Below are 20,865 nucleotides of genomic sequence, written 5' to 3' on the forward strand. Positions count from 1 at the left end.
CTCCCCTTTGTTATCTTCTCTCAGGATGCAGGAAGCCAACAGATAGGGTTTTTACTTGGAAGCTGTGGAGTTACTGTGGCCTTGACTAGTGATGCTTGCCATAAAGGACTGCCAAAAAGCCCAACGGGGGAAATACCACAATTTAAAGGTAAGGAGGTCATCTATTACCTTCTGAGTCACTGACTTGGGGTTCTGCATTCCAAGGGAACTGCACTGGAAGAATCTCTTTGGCTGACCACATCAGAAAATGCATTTCTCTCAGCCATTTTTTCTCTTTAGAAGCTTTAGAGGCTCCCTCTTGGCTGTATGATGAATGACAAATTCCTCCATTTGTCATTTATATCTCTTCTCAGATGAGCTCCAACTTGAGTTTCCAGACTCATTTCTCATCACTCCCACTCAGGTGTTCTGAGTCACAACCAAACTGACCCACTTGCTACTTCCCCACCCTGTAGAGCCCATCTCCTGTCGCCATGTTTTTTCAGAGGTTGTTCTCCATGGCTGGAATGTCCCTCTCTTTTTCCATTTCCTTTCTCTTAGAATCAATCTCTAGAGCTTTTCAAGACTGAGCTCAGTGTTCACCTCCTGCAAGGGCCTTCTCTTATTCCCTTTGCTTTCAGTGCTTTTCTCTTCCCCTCATGAAATGACTTTGTATTTGGCTGTGTATGTCTATGTTGATATTTATAATAGAGAGATGTATAGAGCTATATGCACATACTAATGACAGGTACCAAGTAAGTAACTGTGAAGTATAGATATATGTATACATATAGGTATATGATCCATATCTAATGTGTCTTATATCTCTACATCGAGAGTTATAGAGATATAGTTTTATAGATATATCTATATAGCAGCACATATAGAAATATTTATATATCTATGTATCATTTCATAGAGAGATATATCTATATTGGCATATATAGAGATGGATCGATATATGGAGATATTTCAGTTTATGCAGAGATATATATGGATATATCAATATATAGAGAGATATATGAATATATGGAGATATTTCAGTTTATATGGAGACATATATGGATATATCAATATATATTTATGGAGAGAGAGAGATGTAGCAATATATGGAGATATTTCAGTTTACATGAAGACATACATGGATATATCACTCTATATATTTATGGAGAGAGAAAGAGGGAGATGTATCAATATATGGAGATAGTTTAGTTTATACAGAGACATATATGGATATATCAATTTATAGAGTGATATAGCAATATATGGATATACATATCTATTAGGATATATAGATATATAGTAATATATGGATATATAGAGAGATTAGTATATAGATATATATAGAGATGATATGATATATAGATATATAGTAATATATGGATATATATAGAGAGAGAGATTAGTATATAGATATATATAGAGATGCCAATATATGGATATATATCATATATCAGTAAATAGAGAGATATATCCATATATATTTATATATATTAATATAGCAAGAGATGTGTCAATATTTGGATATAAATAAGTATATGTGTATGTGGGAGCACTAGGTGATGCAATGGATAAAATTCTGGTTCTGGAATCAGGAAATGGCAAACCACTCCAGGATCTTTGCCAAAAAAACCCAAATGGGGTCAAGAAGAGAGTTAAACATGACTGAAATGACTAAATAACAACATATATACATATATTGATATCTATGTCTCTATAAGCATATTGAGATGTGGGTCATATTTATTTATCCAGGCAGCTGTTACTCCCCACAGAAGATAATCTCTTTGAGGACAAGGACTGTTTCATTTTTTGCCTTCACTTGCGTTGTCCATAGAAGGCAACTGAAATTCTTTTTGGATGGATTTGAATATCCTGAGTGTAGCTCAAAACATTTTTTGAAGAAATTCCAAACAGAAAAATCTTTACCGAGTCCTTAATTTTTTTTGTATTCATTTTTGGGTGAGTGTGAACCAAAAAGATGTTTGTCATTTATTCCCAAGGTTGGCCAAAGCTCTTATGGTTTGTCACGGAGTCTAAGCACCTTTCCAAACCTCCTCGGGATTGGTTTCCACACATCAAGGATGCAAATAATGACACTGCTTATATTGAAGTAAGTCAGATGTGATTCATTTTCATTGGGGTGATGGTATATTTGGGGCATCCAATCATGTCTCTTTGTGATTGTTTTTAAGCCCCTTGAGTAAGGAGCACATAATATTTGAAATGATGAGATAAATCTAATTATTATTGTTTCCTAACACTATTCTGCCATAGACATTCATGAATCTTCCATTTTTAAAATATTTTAGTATAAAACATGTAAAGATGGAAGCGTTCTTGGGGTGACCGTGACAAGAATTGCACTGCTAACACACTGTCAAGCCCTCACCCAGGCATGTGGCTACACTGAAGGTAAAGACCTGCACCCAAATGCATTTCCTACAAAGATGTGCTGTCCCTGGGTCTGGGGTTATGTCTTCCTATTGGATTACTGATTTTTCCTGGGAGCAATGTGCTTATTTCTGCTAGAATCAATCTCAGATAGGGTCAGATTCCCAATTTAATCTCAGCAATTCAGTAGTTGCATGCCTAAACTGCCTTACCTGGACTAATCCATTGGCCCCCTAAAGGAGAATGAATGCGTGAAAGGTGAAAGAATAATTTGTCTAGGAGGAAGTAGTATATAGTATGAGGGGAAAAGCAGTGGATTAGGAAGCATGGGCCTGGGTTCCAGTCTCTAGTCCTACCACTTATTAGAGAGGTGACCTGGGCAAGTCACTTGCCTTTTTCAACTTCACTTTCTTCCTCTATAAAATAAAATCATTGAATCAGATTATTTATTTTTTAGAAAAAAAAATAGGTGAACTTTTATTTCTTTTCAATTAAAAAGCACAATTTTTCTTTTTCAATTTTCCCTACTCCTCACCCACTTTGACAAAAGAAGAATGATAAAACCCAACTGAAAAAAGGCATAGTCAAGCAAACTAATTCCCACATTGTTCATGTGCAAAAAAAATAGATGTCTCATTCTACACCTTGAGTAAATCATCCCTTAGTCATAAAATGAATAGTATGCATCATCATTGGTCCTCTGGAGTCATGGATCATCATTGCATCAGTCAGGGTTCTTAAGACCCTCTAAGTTGATTTTCTTATACTCTGGGATAAAAAACAAATTCCAGGTCATTTCTACAGTAATTTATAAGAATCTATGGCTTAACATCCTTTCCTGGAAAAATTTCTTTAACAGGGACATTCTATTGTTCTACCATCTCTCAGTTTGTCTTTTCAGGGCTTAGGATGGTACTCTGCATATAGCAAGCACTTAAAAAATGGTTCTTTGGTTCATGATAGATAACTGTAATTTCATATGCAGCATATTATTAATAGTCCCAAATCTTAGCTTCCTTATATTTTAATGAGAGTTGAAAAGTAGAACATTAAGTCCCCAAGTCTACTGCCCACCCACATACATTTGTAGTTCAATAAATTTTGGACAGTTTTTTCCTCCTGCTGTTAGTTTTTCAGCCCAGACAATATTGTCATCTGATGCTTGTTTGTGTACAATTTACTTTCCCACAAATATCTTTTGAATAAACTTTCTTCATGTTTTCCATTATGCCATGGCTTTTGTTCTCATAAATATGATTCTTTGTTTATGAATGTTGGGGAATCTCCAGTTCTATGACATTTAATGGGAGGGAAAGAAAACCTCTGTTGTTCCAATCTTTATACTCCTTACCTTGTCCCCATCCTTCCATTTTATCCTCTACTGTAATTCATAGCTGAACCTTTCTAAAACCTACTATTGTAAAGCCTTTTTGGTTTAGCCTTTTCTATGGAGGCAAGGGTTCCAGAAGGAAAGAAAATGTTTTGTTTTGTTTTTCAAGGATCTATTTAGGAATATGAGACTTTCTGAGAAAATAAGCTGAATTAATATTTGTCTGCCACTCATATTTCTCTTTTGGTTTTAAATTGTGTTTGCCTTTTTGTCTGTGCTGGGCTGTAATAAGTAATATCTTTTTGGTATTTTGGTTGAACAGCTGAAACAATTGTGAATGTATTAGATTTCAAGAAGGATGTTGGCCTCTGGCATGGGATTCTAACGGTGAGTATGTGCCTACCCCCTGCATGCCCCTGCTTTCCCCTGTCCTGTCCCTGCCTCATCTCTTGTTCATATTTACAAATGAACCATTTCAAGGTTTTTAGAAGCAGGATTTTGGCTTTTACTTGGGTTCATGATAACATACTTTGCTTCACATTTTTAAGAAAAGATGACTATTGCCTTTTAAAAAGAAAAAAAAAACTTACACTGTCAGCTACTTCATTTCCTTACCAGGCAGGAAAACCAAGCTGGTTTCAGTGGCAACAAACTTTAGTCACTGACCCACATAGTGAGATCATAGTTGCTGAGATGAGGCTTTCTTACTTTCATTTGTAGTTCAACAAATCACCCCCCCCCTTGCTGTTTTTCAGAGCAGCAGTAATATCATCTACAACTTGTTTATATTCAGTTCACTTTCCCATGAATCTATTTTGGATAAACTTACTTTGACTCTTCCTTGGTGCCATCTTAAAAAAAAAAAAGATTCTGTGTTTATGAATGTTGAGGGATTGGGGGTTCCACAGTGCTAAAGAGGGAAAAAGGAGAGAGAAAATGCCTAACATGTAATTGCCCCATTTTCAGATGAAAACTCAGCATGAGTTGAACAGAAATATGTATCTTATTATTATGGATATCAACTGATGGGCGATGACAGTTCCAGAATGAAAGCATATTGGGAGGGAAATAAACCAATTTACTTGTTTAGCTGGTAGCTTTTAAAAGCATGTTTAGCATAACCACCCAGAATTCACTCCATGCCAGTTTCATATTGAAGATTTTTCCCTTCCTTCTTTTGTCCCCCAACCCCAATGATTTTTACATTTCATGAAGTGTAGAGGATAAATAAAATGATAGGTAGGGCGGTGGAATTCACTGTCCAACTTGCTCAACCAAAATGGATCCAAATAGTAAGAAGCAGAGTAGAGAGCATGCAGGACATAAGAGTCAAGAGTGTGAGTCCACTTGAGATATTAACTCTGTGTGTGTGTGTGTGTGTGTGTGTGTGTGTGTGTGTGCGTGTGTGTGTGTGGTGTGTAGGTTAGTCAGTGAACCTCTCCTCTTCCTCTTCTGCAGAATGGAGATAATTTTTGCACTATTTTCCTTTTAGCACTTTTTCTGAGACCCAAATAAGATGTTTGTAAAAATCTTTGTAAATCTCAAAGGACTATGTAATTGATAACAATTGTTATTATTTCATATTATAGGATTTTGGAGGTGCCAAAGCCAGTCTTCGCTTACTTCTCTATTATTAGCATGCTATATTTCTCTTTGGTTATAATATTAGTTAATGAGAGTTAGTAGAAATCATGAAAATGACTCACTGTTTGACATGTTTGACGTGTTCAGTTCTTCATTATATAAAGTTTCCCAAAAGTTTTAGGGGTATTTTAATATTTGGGATACACCTTGTATAGGTAGTTTGCTGCATGCCTTTGAGCAAGTCACCTTTTCTGAGCTTTATTATGCCCATTTTATACATGAGGAAGCCATTATATTACCAGTCTCTCAGGGTTATTGTGAAGATTGGATAAGATAATGTAGGTAAAAGGCTTTATAATGGCACAGCTAAGTGGCACAGTGGATAGAATTCTAGGCGACCCTAGACAAGTCACTTAACCTCTGTCTACCTCAGTTTCCTCATCTGTAAAATGTGGAGATTGTACTCAATGGCTATACTTCTAGTTCTATATTTTTGATTTGATGACTCGTGAACTTAAAAATGCCACGTAAATAAATGAACTAAGAAATCTCAAAGCTGTGAGGTTCCTTATAGCTATAAGATCATTCATCTCTTAATTTAACATTTGAGGAAACTGAGGCCCTGAAGGGCAAATGTCTTAGACAAGGTCAGATAGTTATTAATATTCACATTATGGTTTATCTGCTTGGTTTTAATTTTCTTTGTGACATTTCACCTCCTTGGCTGCATTTTATTTATTACTGCCTCTGTTGATTATTTGCACTCGATGACAGCCTGTAGCCTAGCAGGAGCTGGAAGGAAAGGGAGTTTGAAATCCCTTCTGAATTACCTTTCTCCTGGCAGGGGAAAGATAGAATTCCTTACGTTGGTCCTTTGCCTCCATTTGAAAGACGAAGTTCATTCTCAGCATGGGGAACAAAGAAGGGTACATCAGGAAAGCTGGAGAGCAGAAAAGTGAAATGGGGCAGTTTTTTAGTGGGTTATCAGTGTTTTGCATACAGTGAGCACTAGGTATGGGAACTTGTGTATATAAAGAAATAAATATTTATAGATAGATAGACATGTGGGTAGATAAAGATATACACACATGGAGTCATATATACACATATATACACCAACATGAATGTATGTATATGTGTTAGACATATAGTATATCCCAAAATAAGCTTAAAACTACACTATGACTACACCCTCTCTATAGATGATCCCCCACAAATTGGTTTTTCTTAGTATGTCCACAATACAGCTTTTTTAAATTAAAAGAGCTATTAATTCTCCCAGTATTACTAATGCATATTCAAATAAAAAGAAGAAAACATCTCATAGCAAAATGCAGATTTGGGGGGATTATATACTATTTCTTACTGTTTACATCTACTCCCTCATTTCATTGTTGTAGGTAAGATACTCTACTCTATAGTGAACAGATAAATACTCTATTTAAAAACAAGTTTATTCCTTTAGCCCTTATTTTGGGGGAGAATTTGACACATGGTGTTATTAATAGAGGGAACTCCCAATGAGGAAATATCCCCTCTCAGTGAAGTTTGGCACAGACTTTATGACTTACAGTTTTAGACAGTTGACTTCAATTTGCCATAAGGAAAACATATTCTCATTCTCTCTCTCTCTCTCTCTCTCTCTCTCTCTCTCTCTCTCTCTCTCTTTCTCTCTCTCTCTCTCTCTCCCTCCCTCCCTCCCTCCCTCTCTCCCTCCCCACCTCTCTCATTTCCTCCCTTCCTCTCTCACTCATACAATATGTAAGATAACACATCTACTGACAAAGCTGATTGGAGGAATAAAGAATTATCTGGATGATTAAAGCAAATCTCACACTCCTCCATTCCTCAGGGTTTGATTTAATTAAAGGCACAGTGCCAGAATGCTTAGGGGGTTGAGAAATAGAGCTTATTAGATAACACATGATAGAAGATCATGTTTCAAGTAAATGAAAGCCTATATCATAGAAAGGATGATAACTTCCTTTACTAAAGCGAGGGGGTGTGTGTGTGGGGGGGGGTAGGAGTGGGGCTTAAATACCATTTAAGGAATTTGAGTTCAACCTAAGGCATAGAAGAGGTCCAGACTACCTTTTAGCAGCTCTTTCCAAGAGCATCTAAAGAGATCAGCAAAAATATGTTCATGAATGGTATCAGGGCTTCTAGTGGAGTCAACAATTTACTCTGGGGAAATTCTATGGACAAAAAAACCTGAGCAAAGCAATCAAGAAGGTCAGAATTTGGAGTCAGAGGACCCAAGTTCAAATTCTGACTCCCTATATTGCTGACCTTATTTTGAAGAATGCTGCAGCCACTACCAGGTTGGATCAGAGGAACAAACCCTAAATGAGATTTTTCACTAGCACTTTGGGGACCTTATAATACTTTTCTGTATATTGAGGGGGTTTACTTAATTGACCTCTCAGATTCCTTCCAGCTGTAAATCCTAGTAATCATATATCCTTACAAGAGAAATTCACCAAGTGTTTAAATTGTTCTTCTCACAGAGTCCTGGCATATTTATCAGGCCAACAGGATGGGATCTCCTCTAACTGTTTATGTTTTGAAGACAATACATTTGCGTCCTCATATGAATTTGATTCATTTTTATTCCAGAGTGTCATGAACATGATGCATGTGATCAGTATCCCATATTCCTTAATGAAGGTGAACCCCCTTTCCTGGATACAGAAGGTCTGCCAATATAAAGGTAAGGACCTGTTTATTCACTTCTCTTGGCTCTGTGACCAAAGAGATGTCAGTTTGGTTATCACAGAATTTCTGTGTAGTCAGTAATTACAGTTCGTCACAATTTCACCTTCCCTACCTTTCTATTCTTAGAACATGTGGCCTGATCCAGGGCAGCTCCATACCTGTTCATTAACATTTGTTTTTCAGCTAAGGTGGCTTGCGTCAAATCCAGGGACATGCACTGGGCATTAGTAGCACATCGAGATCAAAGAGACATCAACCTCTCCTCTCTCCGTATGCTGATCGTTGCTGATGGAGCAAACCCCTGTAAGTAATCCTCTTCTACCCTCAGAATTCTTCCCTCGGGAACAAAAATACACGAGACATCCTCACATTCTGTGGGCAATGTCATTCCTGGGGCTATTTCATATTTTTAGTCTTGATATGATCAAGACACAAAACTTTCAAATACTAACTGATGTCATTGCAAAATTTCTTGGGACACACATTACTTTTTGAATTTTTCTTGAGCAAATTTTGCAATAAACAGTCTCTAAAACATAAGCTGTAACACAATAACTGTTTTCTGCCTTGGATACAAAATATAAAAATGAAAACAGAGTGTTTTACTTTTACACAAGATTCAAATACTTTCAAGGCTCTTAAATGGAATCAGGCACAGGGCACATATATTATTAATTGAGAATAACAGCACAAAGGGAGACCGAAGAGGATAAGACAATTGTCCAACCAACCTGCTCTGAGAAATTTTAGGGAGGAAAGATCACTTCCATTTAGGGAGCTAAAGAATGACTTTAAATAATAAATAATAAAATTATGACTTTAAATAATAAAATAAAATAATAAAGAGGTGATAGTCATGTCTCAGTTGGACCTTGAAGGAAGGGGAGGGCTTCAAAAAATAGAAGCAACTTCATTCTGAACAAAAAAAGCATAAAGATAGAAGGGGACTACACACAAATAGGGATAAATGTGGAGAATGATTCAGTTTGACTGAAATGTAGAGTAGATGGGTTGAATGGTTTGGAAAAGCACTGGAACAAGAGGATGAAAACAGATTATGGAGAGCTTGAATCCCATGATTGGAGGTTTATGTATAGATAAGTAAGTGGTAGGGAGTTTTTAGTAAAGAAATGAAATAAAAGAATATGTTAAGATTATTTGGGCATCAGTGTGAAAGTTGGTTGGAAAGTAGGTAGTCTGGAGGTAACAAGATCACTTAGAAATTATCAGGCTAGTCAAGATAATAAGATAAGCACTTGAACTAGGATGGTCTTGTTGGGAGTAAGAAAGAAGGCATAAATGCAAGATAGAATATTTCTAAGGGACAAGTTACAGGACTTGACAACTAATTGGATGAAAGGGGTAAGAGAGAAGGAGAAGACAAAGATTATTCCATGCTTATGATTTTAGCTGACTGAGTGATGATGGCCAACAAAATCAATATCAACAAAAATAGAGAAGTTAAATATAGGACTGACACTCTAAAGAGAGAATAAGAGTAGAGAAATATGTTTTGAAATCATTTGCATAGAATTAAAAAATAGAAGCCATTGGAGGGGGGATATAATCATCTAAAGAAAGAGTATAGTGAGAGAAGATGGTTAAGGATAAAACCTTGGATAACATGTTTAAGGAAAGGGAAAGATTGATAAACCACCAAAGAAATCAAAGAAGGAATAGTCAGAAAAATGGGAGGAAAACCACAAGACTATAATGTTATCCAAGGATAGAGATGATATAAGGAAAAAAGGAGTGCACAACCATGTAAAATGTTCAAGAAGAATGAGATCAAGGGGAAAAGCCTTTGACTTTAGTGGTAAAATCATGAGTGACCTTGTAAGGGAACTCTTTTTAGAATAGTAAAGGTAGAAATTATATCGCAAGGATGAGTGACTAGTGGTGAAGTAGAGGTTGGCAGTGCAAAGTTCTATTCTTTTCAGAAGCTCGCTACTTAAGAAAGAAAGGGGACAGTAACCTGGGTGAATTTTTAGAGTCAAAGAAAGTGTTTATGGTTGGTTGGTTGGTTGGTTTGAAATGTAGAGGAGTTTGGAGCAACTTTTTAGACCAGGGAAAAAATGCTAGTTGAGATGGAGAAAAAGAAGATACATGAGAGATTAGGTGCGATGAGTGGGGCAAGATCATGGACGGAGCAAAAGAGAATGCCACTTTGGGTAGAGAGAGAGACATGAGCTTCCTTATGGAGGAGGACCATTTTATCCTCTTATACTGGACAGAAGGAAGGGAAGAGAGAAGAGGGCAGTGAAGGATTTATTTGTAGGTCTGTAGGTTTCATATGGGATGACCCCAAATATCTCAGCAAAATAGATGTGGTCATATGCAAAAGAGAGTTAAACTATAAGTACAACTAGATGCTTCTTGTGTAAATAAAACCTATATGAATAAACATTAAGGAATATTTTTTCCATTTGATTTTGAAGAGGCTCTGTTTCAGAGCTGCTCCTTCCTTAAAACTTGCTTATTAAAGTTGCCAGACTACTTTTTTAACCAAAAATAAAAACATATTCTATCAATCAGTAAAAATGTTATGAACACATAGATGATGGATGCAGTCCACTTTTCAATCCATGAGTTATGACCCCTCTTACTACTGAATTTTGAATAGATATTATTATTTACTGCCAAATTACATAGTATAATAGCATGAGATGAGACTTTTTTCTCCTTGTCTGATTCCTTTTGTGCCTCAGTCTCACCATCTTAGAATCATATATCATGACATATTTTAATATATAAATCACATTATTTCAGTGGTCTGATTTTTTTTTCTTTCTCTGAATTTTCCACTCCAGGGTCTATTTCTTCTTGTGATGCATTTCTCAATGTCTTCCAAAGTAAAGGCTTGCGACAGGAGGTCATTTGTCCTTGTGCTAGCTCACCAGAGGCTCTCACTGTGGCCATCCGAAGGTATCTGGGTTACATTAATTAAAGTAGACAGCTTGTAGAGAAACCATGATGAAATAGCTAACTCAACTGAAAGGCCCCAAATCATATCAGTGTGAATTCTCCCCTTGTAGAATAGAAAACGAGATTCATCATTTTTTAGGACCAAGTAATGGCTGGAGACCCATCTACGGTTACCAGTTCAGGGTGATTTTGGAGTTAGCAAAATGTTGTATTGCTGCATCATTATTATCAAATATGGGGAATCTGAGAACATGCCTAATACCAAAACTTACCATACACAAAGCAAAGTAGAAGAAGAATATTCACAAGTAGCTGTGAATTTAAGTCACCAACAACTTGCTTCTTCCTCCCTACAACATTCACCATGTTATTAGCAGATCTTTTATATCTATATTTTCTACTGATCTTTATTTTGATCTTTTTTTGTGTGCATTTTAAGTCTTCTTCAATGCCCTTCTTTTTTCTGAAGGAAATAAATGTTGCCTCCATTATATTATTGTAATTATCGTGTTAACTGTTTTTCTGGTTATGTTTACTTTAATGTGCATCATTTCATAGAGCCCTTCACAGATTTCTCTGAATTCTTTATATTTTTAATTTATTATGGCACAATAATGCTACATTTAATTCTTTTTTTTTTAAACTGTACCTTCTAACTTAGAATCAATACTGTGTATTGGTTCTAAGGCCAAAAAGGGCTAGGCAATGGGGATTAAGTGACTTGCCCAGGGTCACACAGCTAGGAAGTGTCTGAGGCTAGATTGGAACCTAGGACCTCCTGTCTCTAGGCTTGGTTCCTCAATCCATTTCGGCACCTAGCTGCCCCCTTGCATTTCACTTCATTCCACAAATTATTCAGCCATTCCTCCACTGATGGGTATCTATTTCATTCCAAATCTTTGCTACTAGAAAAAAATACTGCCATAAATATATATTTTATGTAAATGAGATCTCCCTACTCTCATGCAATAGTGGCGTTACTGGGTCAAAGAATATGCCAACTTTAGTGACTTTTTAGTATAATTCTAAGTTGTTTCCCAGAATTGTTGAGCCATTGCCCAGCTGTACCAACAATGTTTACCTTTACACAGTTTTAGCACATATCATTTTCATCTTCTGTCATCTCTCCATATCTGATAGGTATGAGATGAAAACTCCATCCTTAAAAATGTTTATTTTTCTTATTACAAATGATTGGAAGCTTTCTTTCCTATGGGCATTGACAGCTTGCATTGAATCATGAGAATAAATATCCGCTCGTGACCTCAGACCCATTATCTCTCCACTGGAGAATAACTTTTCTTTTTTACAAATACTTAGTTCTTTGGACAAAGTTATCAGGTGGTTAGCTTTCTGGCATCTGCAGTCTGTCAATTTGGGAGAAAGAGGAAAGGGAGCAAATGTTGAATTCTCTTGGCCAAGTCAGTCCAAGCCTTTTAACATGAAGTTGTTACACTGTCTTCAACTCTGCCCTCTGGAATACTGCACTGAATGCATTTTGGAAAATGCTGATATTTGGAGCATCTGAGCAGCATGATAACACATCAAAGGGAAGCCTGGTCTGTGATAAGCAGATTTCCTCCCAGCATGGGCATTAACTCTCCCAGGGTGTTTTACTAAGTCTGAGTATTATTCTGGGCATCCTTGGTCATAAGTCACCCCACCCTCACCGCCTCCTTCCGATTGGTCTAACGTGGAGGTAGCTTTATAAGTGCTTTGGGAAGGAGGTGGCTGAGTTTTTATTATGCTCAGGATGAGTCCTATTGACTCTACATAAAAATAGAAACACCCCTAAAAACATTAAATCCTCCTTGTCACTAAATAGCTTCAGTTGTCAATTATCTTAGCTGTCAAATACCCAGATAGCTCTCAGTTATCCAAGCTAGTGATGGGAAAGGAGGAGTATTTTGAAAATTCAGTTGTTATTTTTGTTTGGGTCTTGAATGTTCCCTATAACTCACCAGAGCAGCATTTTCCCCTCCTAGTTATATTTTATTTTGGCTAATTGGAGCATGCAACAAGAAAATCTGACATAAGAAAGCCCAGCTTACAGAAGAGATAAATTATGGGAGCTAATCTGCATTACTAAAGGATTCTCCTTCACAAAAGATTCACTGGAAGAGTCCTTTGCCATAATGTCCCTCTTGGGGATGTTAACAGTTGGTTTACAGACTGGTTTTACTTAACAAGAGAGGCAAGGGCTGGAATCATTTAAAGCTAAATTGTTTAGACTGATGGGTAATTGGAAACAAATACTCCCAATAAAGATGCAATTTGATCCTTCCATGCAAAACGGTGAGAAAATATTAATATATTTACCCAAAGTGAGGATGTATTTAGCTTTTTTGGGGACACAGTCACTATAAAACGAGGTACAATTTTATAGTTAGCAATTAATTATAATAATAAAGGAGAACTGAAGGTTAAGCAGTGGTTCTTTCTATTTGGTCTGGTAATGTAATATTTGTAATATGGTTTGTTTATGTGTATATTTGTAGCTGATTGACTTTCCTGCTATTCAATGAGCATTTATCAAACAAATAAACAGCTAGATGACACAGTGGCTAGAGCACTTAGGATCAAGAAGGTTCCTTTTCCTGAGTTCAAATCTCGCTTCAGATACTTATTAGCTATGTGACTCTGCACATGTCACTTAGCCTTGTTGGCCTCAGTTTCCTCATCTGTTATATGAGCTGGAAAAAAATGGCAAACATTCCAGAATCTTTGCCAAGAAAACCCCAAAAGAGGTCACAAAAAGCCAGACATGATTGATAAATCTCTCTCTCTCTCTCTCTCTCTCTCTCTCTTTCTCTCTCTCTCTCTCTCTCTCTCTCTCTCTCTTTCTCTCTCTCTACTTCCGTCCCTCTCTCTCTCTCTTTCAAATATTCCTGGCTCCATCTGAAAACAACTATATACAAACAATATATTTAGGACAAATTGGAGACAATTAGGAGAAAGAATGCATTAGCATTAAGGGGAAATCAGGAAGGGCTCCTTAAAGAAGATGAAATTTTAGCTGGGGATTAAAGAAAGCCAGGAGATAGAGATGAAGGGAGAGAATGCTAGAAATGGAAGATAACCAGTGAGAATACTCACAGTTGGGAAATGGAGGGTCTCATTGGAGGAAAAGCAAGGAAGCCAGTCTCCCTGGTATCCAGAGTACCTGGAGGTACTTGCTTGGAGGTATCTTTCTTGCCAAAGATACTGGAATGGTTTTGCCATTTCCTTTTCAGGCTCATTTTACAGATGAGAAAACTGAAGTCAACAGGATTAAGTGACTTGCCCAGGGTCACACAACCAGTAAGTGACTGAGGCCAGATTTGAATTCAGGAAAAGGAACCTTTTTGTTTATAAATCCAGCACTCTATCCAGTGTACCACCCCTTCCCTCCCTTGGCAGTTGAGTGGAAAAAGGAAAGGGTAAATAAAAAGAGCCCACCCAAATGGCAAATAATCAAGATGTCTTTCAGCAATAGTTTCTGAACAGCTGTTGTTGTGTACCATGATGGAACCAGTGGAGAAGATAAGAAAAAAAAAATCTCACAGTGTGCTCTGGGAGAGAGAAGACTCAGCACAAGAAAGAGAGAACTCTAAAAGACAATTTATCATTGAGTAGCCAGTCATGGAGGGAGACTAGGATATGTTCTCTGGGAGCCCAGAATTGAAAGCTGCCTGAGTAGTTTCAGGGTTCCTTCAGCTGTTTGATACTCCTCTAGGGATGAGGGTACAACATACTTGGGGATGTAGTTTCTTCTGTCATCATCAAATAGTCAATTTGAACCCATAGATCCATGGAATAAAGTATAATGAAGTGGATTGTGGACATGTTAACAAAGAGGAAATGGAATTAACAAAAGAGAAAAACTAGGATGCTAAATAGCTAACCATATCACCTGTTGCAGTCCCTTCCTTCAGCTTTTATTCATCAAGTATTTCATGCTATGCCTGCACGTTATCTTTATCTGCCCTGGGCTGGGAATGGGACTTATGAAGCCAAAGTAACACAGTCATAGTTCATCTCCCTGTTTCCCAGGTAACCAGCACAAAGCCTCCTAGCCAGGTTGTGTGCAGTGGAAGGAAAGAAGCAAATGTCCCTCAGAGGGTCATCTTGGTGTTACAAAAGATGCTGATGGCAGTAGTAGATGAATGAATGCCAGTGGGGCTTCCAAGATCAGATCTTGGCCGAACTTGTGAGGCGAGAGATTGTCCCAGATATTACTTCCACTTTCCTTGATTGTATTCCTGCCTTTCAATCATAATCGAAAGCATCTTCCATCCATTACGTGGAATACTAACTAGGGAGTTATACAATACTATCATACACACTTGCCCTTTTTTTTCCAAGCTCTTCATGGCATTTATGGACTTTTTTCTTCAAGGTTTTTTTTTTAACAATATACAAGTTCCATAAATCATATGAATTCAGCTTGCTTTTATCTAGTATGAAGCAGGTTAAAAAATAATCAGCTAACCTTTACATAGCCCTTCAAAGTTTGCAAAGTGCTTTGCAGAATTCATTTAATCCAGTGGAGCATTATGGAATAACACTGAGCTGAGAGTTGGCAGATCCTGGCTCTGGGACAAGCTGTGTGACTTTGGGCAAATATTCAACCTCCCTGAAATGTGGGCTCTGTCTCTGTCAAATAATGGATTTGGATTATGTGATCTCTAAGATCTAAGATTGTCTGGTTTTATCTGCATATGCACACGAGTAGTCTTCAGGTATTCTATTTTCTCAAGTAATTCCCTCATTCACAGTAGACTAGAGGAAGTATATAACCACCCTTCCCCACCACAAATAATACAAACCCTATAAACACAGGCAGCTGTGGTGACAAAGGCATTTTCTATTTCCATAAGGACACTTCGTGATACAATTGCAATGAGAATTCCAGCTGCCAGAACTTACATTTCTACCTAAATTTACTCACCAAAAGGAGATGAACTTTTCTAAGAAAATAAATAACAAAACTTCATAAAAGGAATGGTTAATGGAGGCTTTTTTTGCTAATAAGTCATCATTTAGTTGACATAGATTCAGAGCTAGGTGAGATCTTGGGGCTGACCTGACCTTTGCCCCTAATTTTAAACTTGAGGAAACTGAGTCTCAAAGAGCTGAATCATAAAATCCTAGATTTAGAAATGGAAGGGACCAACGTGGAAGCCATCAGGTCCAACCTTCTCTTTTTGCTTATGAGTAAATTGATGGAAGAAGATGAAGTGACTCACTCAAATCCTACAGCAGTTAAGAGCTTGGGGAAGGATTTGTACTCAGGTCAGTGTGTTCCTGACTCCAGCTCTAATCCTCTTACCACTATACCATGCTGCTTCTCAAGGCAATAACTTGCCCAAGGTCATATTCATAATAAATGGAAGAGTTAGGATTTGAACCCTATTCAAATATAGCCGTTATTATTTAATGTGTACCTACAGGGGACACAGCACTAATCTAGGTGCTTGAAATATAATGTAATGTTTAGTCACAGTCCTTGTCCTCAAGAAACACTTAGGATCCAATCCTATCCAACAAATGTTAGAGTGCCTATTTTATGCAAGTTACTGTGCTAGGGGCCGGGGACACAGGATAAAAACAAAAACTAGCCCCTCCAGGAATTTATATCCTCCTGCAAGATATGACTATGAGGTGAAGGGCTTAACTTTCTTGCATGACAGTAATATCTCTTAGGAAATGGTAGCAATTTAGAACAAAATCAAATCCTCCCTTCCAGCAACTGCTTATCAATTTGTAAAACAAAAATAATTTTGACAGAAATTTAACTGACATCTTCCAAGCATCTCTATGTGATTTGGGATTGCATGTTCTTATATCATCATTCTGGGCCTTTTTGTTAGGTGGCTACAAAAATAATGAGAACTGTACCATTAGATTAAATTTAGGAAAGCAATTAACTCCGTAATCTGTGCTAGGCACTATTGGAGAGAAAAAGTTTTGTTGAAGATTGTCACTTTCCTTATGGAGTTTGCAGTCATCAGGAGAAAAGACACAGTGCCTGCCTTGGAGTGACTGTCTCCATCCCTCATCTCTCAAAAGGGGTGGAATTAAAGATTGATCTAGAAGATTTCTATGATTCTTTTTAGTTCAGTTGCTCTAGTATATCATAAACATCTATTATATATCTGCTCTGTGCAAAGTGTTTTGCTAAGTACTATGCTAAGGGAGATCCAGAGTTTGGGTAAGATATGGTCTCTTTCCTCCAGTAATTTTCTCCTCGAAAAGTTCCAGTCAGAACTAGGACCAATGGGTAGAAGTTTCAAAGAGCAAGTTTTAGATTTGAGATATAAAAACAATTAAGAGTACAAAAGGACTGATGTTCTGAGCCAATGGCAATGCTGGTATGCCAAGAAATATATAGATTGGGAGGAAGAGCAAGTTTTTCAGGGAAGAGAAGTTCAATTTAGGATATTTTCAGTTTTTAAATAGCTGAGAAACATCCTGATGGACATGACTAGGAGCCACTTGGAAATATGGCACTGGAGCTCAAGAGAAAATTGAGGTTTGATAAAGAATTTTTAATTTTCCATGTGGAAGGAGGTGGTTATTGAAGTCATGTGAGTATGTAAGACCCAGAAGAAATCTAGAGAAGGAAGATGGTGAAAACAGAGCCTTGGGGGATGCCTTCACTTGGAGAGTTGGTGGAGAAAGATGTATCAGCAGAAGAAGGAGCAATTTAACCAAGTATGAAGAGAATCAGGGGAAGGCATTGTCATAGAAACTGAGAAATTATCCAGAAAGAGAAGGCAGTGGTAGATATCAGAGATGCCATGAAAGATAAAGATTTTTTTTAAAAAGGCATTAAGTTCAGCAATTGGGAGGACAATAGTGACCTGGAAAAAGTTCAGTAGAGTGGTAGGAATGGAAACCAGATTATAATGGGTTCAAAAAATGAGTCTTGAAGAAATTTGGACATGAAATGCAAACTGCTCTTTCTGGAAGTTTATAAAGATGCCAAGGTCAAGTCAAGATTTGGGCTCTTAATTTTTTTTTAATTTGAGGGTTGGTTTGTTTTTAGAATAGAAAAAGCTCACTGACATTGTTTGAAAGGAGACAACCATTACAGAGAGAAAATGAAAGTAAGTGGGGAAATAGTCACATAGCATGAATTTTTTTTGAAGGAGATCCAATCATCAGGGTTTAATTAACAAGAGGAAAAAAAGGCACTAGTAATTTGACTCAATTTAGCAAGCATTCATAAAGCACCTACTATGTGCCAGACTCTGCTGTGTGAGTTTCTGAGAATGCAGAAATTAGCTATTACCCCTAAGAAGCTTGCATTTTCCTGGAGGAAGACACATACACAGATTAAGTTAATACAAAATATAAAAGAATTTGTTTTCTGGGAGGGAAAGATACCAACTTAGTGGGAGCCAGAAAATTAGAGGAAGGAGGTGGCCCTTGGCTTTCCTTGAAGGGAACAAAGAATACTAAGAGGCTGAGGCGAGGCATCTAGTGGGCAGCTCTGTTCCTGCCTCAGAGTTTGAGGGGCTCTGCTCTGCTTTTCCTCAGATACCTCAGTGCCCTACCATATTCTCTTTCTTATCTTCAATCTTTTTCTTTTTTTTTCTTGTAAGGGAAAAGGCTAACCTGTGACCTCCCTTTTTAATTTTTAACAACCAAAAGCAACAGGTTAAAGAGTTAGAGTTTCAACCTATCTAAATAAGCCTTAATAAGGGCTCTGATATTCACCTTTTTTTCACCAGAGGCACCAGTGTATGCATGAAACAAGTGGCCCCTGATTGTGAGTTTATATCTGAAACCAAGTGTCATGGACTCAATTAACTGGATTTGCCTCTGGTAACAGACAATGCAATCCATCAGAAAGTATGGCCAGCCAGCTAAGAAAAATAGTGGGAAGCTGTCTTTAGTGTCCTCAGGCTGCTGACATATTAGAAGTGTCATTTTTTCTTTGTCCTCCCCTTTGCTAAAACTGAAGAGCTTTAAAATGTTTTCACTTATTTTCAACCAGCCTTGAGACTTCTAGGTTGGCTACTTTAAGATGACGAATGGAAGGGCCTCCAGCAAGTCTCCTGGTGCCCCTTGCCTTGTTGAGTGCTGTCATTTAAAAGAGTTGATGATGTTAGTGTGGGCTAGCATGAGGCCTTCCCAAGTGTAATATAGAAACTTTGGAAGGCTCCTAGTAGCTCCTGTGGTCTTTAGGACTGCCTCAGTGACTTAATGAGAATGACCCTTCCATTATTCTCCTGAATTAAAAAAAACAAAAACAAAAACAGCAAAAAGCACTGAACTACATTGGAATTCCAAACCATGTTAGAGGTGGCATCTTCAATTACTTTTTTATAGTTAATTTGTACTCCACTCTTTTGTTTCTACATCACCTTCACTCCTCAGTGTATCTTCTTTTACCCATTTCCAGAAAGCACTACCTTTTATAATAAAGAATAAAAGAGAGAAAAAAGGAAACCCGGTCTGACATTAAAAAATATGGAGCAGTCCATACTCATAGTCCCTCTCCTCTGCAAAATGATGGAGGGATAGTCCTCTTCTTGGGAGCTAAGTTTTGACATTATGATTTTACAGCTTGTATTTTCAGTTGTTTTATTGTTGTTCCATCCATTTATATTGTTCCTTTTGGTATTCTATTATATAAGGTACCACAACTTATTTAATCATTCCTCTCTTGAACTTTTAATTTGCTTCCTGTTTCTTTGCAGTTATATCAAATGTTACTATGAAAATCCTCAATTTGTGTGCCTTTATCATGGCAATATATGCAAAAAACCCAAAATCACAGCCACTAAAAAAAATAAAACCTCGTTAGTACCACCTGAATGTGAAATTTCCCAGCTACCATTTGGGGTTTCAAATTCTCTGTGGCTTTGCCTCCAAACTGAGCTGGCAGAATATTAAATTTTCTTCCTCACCCCATTAAATGAGAACACAAATCTAAATGGAATAAATCGGGACCAAAGAAGGTGAAATAGGTCCTTGGTTTTAAAATCCAATAGACATTGCTTCTTGATATGGTCTCAAACAGTTGAAGCTGACTGATTTCATCAATTTGAGTACAGTAAGCTTAGGGAAACCCACTGCCTACTGTCTCTCACTGCACCTTGTGTGTGGAGTTTATAAATACAATTAAAAACATAATGTTAAAGTAAAGCTCTATACAGCTTCTTAGTATTAACATGGGAATAAAATGCCTATGGTTTGAGGACCTCAAAACATGCCCTGTGTGTTAGAAATGTTAAAAAAAATCTTTGTAATATAATTTACAGGAGTATCCAATTCTGTTTTTAGAAAAGACGCAAGGTCATTCATTATTCTTATATTATCTCTGTAAGGCTGTAATGTGAATTTTCTGGACTGGCTCTAATGTATGACCAATGGCAAATATTTATTAAATCATGTACAATTCTGAGGCACTGAAATAAGTGATATAGTCCATTTCAAGCTTATTGTACACATTCAAAGCAAGAGTAGTTTCAGAGTTGGGGAAATACACTTGGCCAAATAGCATTTTTTCCTTTTTTAAAAAATTAGCAACCTTTATTTTTCTCATTTCCATTTCTCAATATCCTCCCCACCCAGAGACATCCCTTATAACAAAAATTTTAATTAAAAAAAAAACAAGTCAGCAATCTAATAAATACATCAAAGGATTCCAGCAAAATATGTAGCTTTTTATACCCACAGTACCACAGAATAAAGAAGGGAGGGAGATGCATCCTCCTATCTCTTCTTCTGAACACATGTGTGTGTATGTGTATAAAATAATGACCAACTTTTGTTGGTATATATATCATATAAATCATTCAGTTTTATTTATTTGTTATTCTTTCCTTTTATATTCTGGCAATCATTGTATATTTAGTTTTCCTGATTCTCTGTAGTTTCCTTTGTATCAGTTCATATAAATCATCCTGTGCTTTTCTTCTATATGACCTTTTCAGCCAATACAT

At 37.0% G+C, this 20,865-nt stretch overlaps 1 protein-coding gene across 1 annotated transcript in view; it reads left to right on the plus strand.

Annotated features, from left to right (window-relative positions):
- The window catches only part of DIP2C (disco interacting protein 2 homolog C), a 601,650-nt gene that overhangs the window by 440,903 nt on the left and 139,882 nt on the right, over positions 1-20,865 (plus strand). The window contains exons 11-17 of the mRNA XM_044678953.1: positions 25-148; positions 1,983-2,092; positions 2,292-2,394; positions 4,026-4,090; positions 7,904-7,997; positions 8,186-8,305; positions 10,813-10,927. Of these exons, the coding sequence (XP_044534888.1) occupies positions 25-148; positions 1,983-2,092; positions 2,292-2,394; positions 4,026-4,090; positions 7,904-7,997; positions 8,186-8,305; positions 10,813-10,927 (731 nt within the window). The remainder of the gene's footprint in view (positions 1-24; positions 149-1,982; positions 2,093-2,291; positions 2,395-4,025; positions 4,091-7,903; positions 7,998-8,185; positions 8,306-10,812; positions 10,928-20,865) is intronic.

This window comes from Gracilinanus agilis, chromosome 5 (genome assembly GCF_016433145.1).
Source record: "Gracilinanus agilis isolate LMUSP501 chromosome 5, AgileGrace, whole genome shotgun sequence".
Taxonomy (NCBI): Eukaryota; Metazoa; Chordata; class Mammalia; order Didelphimorphia; family Didelphidae; genus Gracilinanus; species Gracilinanus agilis.